This window comes from Parus major, chromosome 12, assembly GCF_001522545.3.
Source record: "Parus major isolate Abel chromosome 12, Parus_major1.1, whole genome shotgun sequence".
NCBI lineage: Eukaryota > Metazoa > Chordata > Aves > Passeriformes > Paridae > Parus > Parus major.
This window is the reverse complement of record NC_031781.1, coordinates 19,925,561-19,929,860: the sequence shown is the minus strand read 5'-3', so window position 1 is coordinate 19,929,860 and position 4,300 is coordinate 19,925,561. Positions and strand designations below refer to the sequence as shown.

General features: G+C 55.8%; 1 protein-coding gene across 2 annotated transcripts in view; it reads left to right on the top strand.

Annotated features, from left to right (window-relative positions):
• Positions 1-4,300, top strand: part of SRGAP3 (SLIT-ROBO Rho GTPase activating protein 3) — a 72,905-nt gene that overhangs the window by 65,141 nt on the left and 3,464 nt on the right. For both annotated transcript variants that reach the window (XM_015641159.3, XM_015641157.3), the window contains exons 19-21: positions 1,851-2,031; positions 2,544-2,693; positions 3,115-3,442. In XM_015641159.3, coding sequence (XP_015496645.1) covers positions 1,851-2,031; positions 2,544-2,693; positions 3,115-3,442 — 659 coding nt within the window. The remainder of the gene's footprint in view (positions 1-1,850; positions 2,032-2,543; positions 2,694-3,114; positions 3,443-4,300) is intronic.

The window sequence follows — 4,300 nt, the reverse complement described above, 5'->3', positions numbered from 1 at the left end:
TGGAGCAGGAGGCAGAACTGGGATGGGCTGGAGCAGGAGGCAGCCCTGGGCTTCCCATGTGCCAGCAGCACCAGCTGTGAGGCTGGAGTTTGGGAAATGCTGCTGGCACTGCTGTGGGGCAGGGAACCAAGGCAGGGCTTGCTGTGTTGGAAGGTCCCTGGGATGCTGAGCACCTTCTGCCTCTGACAGCTGCTGCTGCCCTGGCTGTGTCCTGCCTCGGCAGAACACATCTGCCTTGTGAGGCTGCACGGAGGAGGAGGGGATCACCTGGCACACGGGGTGAGCCTGGGTGGCTCCAGGCACAGGGAAGGGCACAGGGAAGGGCGCACGAGGCCAGGTGGCTCTGGGCACAGGGAAGGGCACATGAGGCTGGGCAGCTCCAGGCTTGCTCTCAGCTCAAGGCAGGAGCCCACAGGCCTGGCAAAGGGAGGCAAAAAGAGGAGTGGCTGTATTCTGTGGGTTTACATATTCCCTCTCCCCCTTGCCCTGCATACACCCCGTGGTGGTAGCCCAGCATTGTGTCAGGGCTGTGGCAGGAGCCCTCCTGGCTCTGATACCTCCAGAACACTCTGTATTGATCCCCCTGTAGTGGTCCCACACACTCTGCCCTCATGTGGGGTTGCTTAAGGTGGGGAAGATGAATTTGCTGAAGTGGCCTGGCCTGTCCCAGGTGGGGCTGGAATGGGGCAAGAGTCAGATGCAGCATCTCCCGTGTCCTCCTTTGGTGTCCCCTCCTCCATGTGGGTTTGGTCCCTGAGCAGTGTGGGGTCACACTCCGATGGCTGCTGAGCCCACAGTCAGTGACAAGGCAGAGCAGGGTTCCATGTTTAATGAGAATGAGGCAGATCTGGAGGAACTGGCCAGGATTGCCCTGTTTTGCTTTGTAATTTTCTGTCTGCCCATCTCCAGGTGGGGATTGAAAGGCTCCACTGTCTCAGATCATCAGGGCACGTTAATGCTCCAGCAGTGGCAGGGGTGACTGGGGAGTGGCAGCAGTCTGTCACTGAAGGGAGGCTGGGTCACTGTGGAATGAGGAGAGAGACACTGTTGCTGCTTTGCAGTTGTTTGCAATGGTTCCTTTAGGATTCAGTGTTCCCCAGCTGGAAACAGATGTGTGTAGGAGCCAGGCTCTCTCACAGGTGCCATGGGGTGCCCCAGCAGCTCCTGCTGTCACTCCCTTGGCCAGAGGCTTAGAGGACCCTGGTGTGCTCATGACCTTCCCAAGTGTAGTTCTGCCTCAGCCCTCCTGTGTTTCAGCCCCTGAGCTCCCAGTTTGTGAGTCATGGGTGTTTGGTAGAGCTCACATTAGGAAAAGTGGGGAGCAGTGAGGCAGAGTGCTGCAGATGGCACAGTGCAGAGCAGCTGCCTGGCTGGAAATGGTATCCTTATTTCCATGGGGATCCCCAAAGGGGCATTAGTTGCTCATCAATAATTCAGGCCAAACTGTCTCCAGGATAAGGAGGGGAAGAGAAGGTAAGTGGGGTTTGATTGCAGCATCTGACACTGCTTTGACAAAATCTCAGGCTGGAGGATAATGGGGTTCTGTAACCAAAGGTGGAAAATGGGAATGTGGGTGAGAATTCTGTATGCACAGAGGGAGATTGCTGCTGCTCCCCATCTGTTTTGGAGCTGTTTGCAGTTGCTGATAGTTTGTGAGTCTGAGAGAGGTCCCAGAAAGCCTGGAGCAACAGGAATTGATGAGTCTGAAAACAAGAAGGCTTGTGCTCAGTGTGAGGTGCTCTGGGGATGGGCAGCAGCACTGGTGCTCTGGTGAGGTGGCTCTGGAGGCTTCAGCCTCCCTTGTGTGGCTGAACTGAGCTGCTCTCTTGCTGTGTCTCTCTCCTGTGCAGAGGTGGAGCAGATCGAAGCCATAGCCAAGTTTGACTACATTGGACGATCTCCACGGGAGCTCTCCTTCAAGAAAGGGGCCTCGCTCCTGCTGTACCATCGGGCGTCGGAGGACTGGTGGGAAGGGAGACACAATGGGGTGGATGGGCTCATTCCCCACCAGTACATCGTGGTGCAAGACATGTGAGTAAAGCGAGAGTTGTTAAAATCATATACTTACACAAGGTCCACTTGAGTCACCTGAAATAATCAGTTGGTTTTGCTGAGGTTTAATGACTTTGGTGAGAAGTTCATTTATCCCTCTCAATGTATTGGCTCCATTTGTTTCACATTTGGGCTGATAAAGACCAATACTAAACACTGTACCTCAGTGTACCTGGACACCATCTCTCATTGACTCCCCAGTGTGGTGTGACCCAGCCTTACCTGGATTGTTGGGTGCTCACCTGGGCTGTGAGCAGATCCCAGGGCCCTTGGCAGGTGCTGCTTCTCTTACAAGTGCTGTATCTGGAGTCATCAGTGGCAGCCACATCACAGGGGATGGGGAGGCGGGTGTGCACTGTTCCCAAGGGAAGTGGTGGCCTTGGTGCAGCTCCTTGTTAACAAAGCTTGGAGCTGCTGAAGTGCTGATGTTCAGATTGACGTGGCACCAGGAATGGCACAGCCCTGTCACTGCTGAGGTTTGCTTTCCCTAGGGATGACGCCTTCTCCGACAGCCTGAGCCAGAAGGCCGACAGCGAGGCGAGCAGCGGGCCACTGCTGGATGATAAAGCCTCCTCCAAGAACGACATCCAGTCACCCACAGATCATATCATGGACTATGGCTTTGGGGGGGTGATGGGCAGGTAACTCCCATATTCCTGTCAGTGGAGGTGGTTGCTGTCGCAGGTGTGGGCAGTCGGTGCGTGGGGTAGGGCAGGATGGGAGGGAAAGCTCTAGTAAGCACTGCAGGGGATTTCATGTGCATTGCTAATGGGGATTTAACATTTACAGAAGATACAGTGGGGCCCTGAGCAGCCTGGGATAGTGGAGGTGTCCCTGCCCATGCCAGGGGGTTGAAACAAGATGAACTTTGAGGTCCCTTCCAACCCAAACTACTCCTATGATTTGATGCTGTCCCTTTCTTGGTGCTGGCTAAGATATTTGTCTTCTCTCTTGTGTGAGCCTTCTGAAGCCAGAAGGAATTTGGTGTGAGCTGAGCTCGGGGCTGAGGGGTGTGGTGGGGCTGGCAGACGCTGACCTGCTGTCGTGCTGTGTTCTGTGCAGAGTGAGGTTGAGGTCTGATGGTGCAGCCATCCCCCGGCGCCGCAGCGGGGGGGACACCCACAGCCCACCCCGAGGGATGGGGCCTGGCATGGACACCCCTCCTCGAGCAGCAGCCTGCCCCAGCAGCCCCCACAAGATCCCCCTCAACAGGGGCAGGATGGAGAGTCCCGAGAAGCGCAGGATGGCGACGTTCGGCAGCGCGGGCAGCATCAATTTCCCAGACAGGAAGGCTCTGGCTGACAGCCACCCACTGAGATCGACCTGTGGATCCACCCGGCACAGCAGCCTGGGAGATCAGAAATCCCTGGAAGCAGAAGCTCTTGCTGAGGTCAGAGGGCTGGGAAGGGACCAAGGGGCTGAAGGGGAGCTGGGGGCACTGGGGAGTGCCTGGAACCCCCTCACCCCCGGCGCTGTTACAGTGCTGCTGTCACTCCCAGCTCTCTTGGCTTGTCCTTGTAAAAGGTGCTCACCCTGCTGATGTGAATTTTCACCTTGAAGCCTGTGGGGCTGCTAGGCTTGGGAGTCCTGAGGCTTCTCTGGGAGAATATTTTCACTCATCACCTTAGGAGCTTAATAGGATGAACTGGTGCTAACTTGATAGTTACTTCCCTTCAGCTGATCCTTTGAACATTACCTGAGGCTCACTGAGCATTTTGTAGGTGTTATAAAATTAAGGGCCTGTCTATACCAGGACAGCATTAACTAGAGTGACTTTCCAAACAATTGACTCTGGTGCCTTAAATTGCTTCTCTGATGGTCTTGCTGAGTTAGTGGCCTTATTAAGTTAAGGTGGATTTAAGCAAAGGCAGACTAGGACCTCTCCATTTGTGCAGGAGACCGCAGCACTGCAGCTGCAGGCAGTAGCTATTTCCCCAGATCACCTTCTGGGGGATCCCTGTGGGCAGATTGTGGGGCCTGGAGTGAGGGGCTGGAACCAATCTCTCCTCAGCTGCCTCAGGCCTTGTTGCTGCCTCTCGTATATCCACGGCGAGCTGCTGTTGTGCCGCTCACTCCATAAACGTCCCTGTGTGTCCCTGCCATGTGCCATCGTCCTGTGAGCACAGGGACAGCAGAGGCCCCGTGCATCCAGCAGAGGCTGCGGGGCCTCTTTTGTGAGGAAAAGCCAGCCCCAGTGCCGTGGGGGAGCTGTGTGAGCAGGCTGGTGCTCACCCCGTCACTCCTGGTG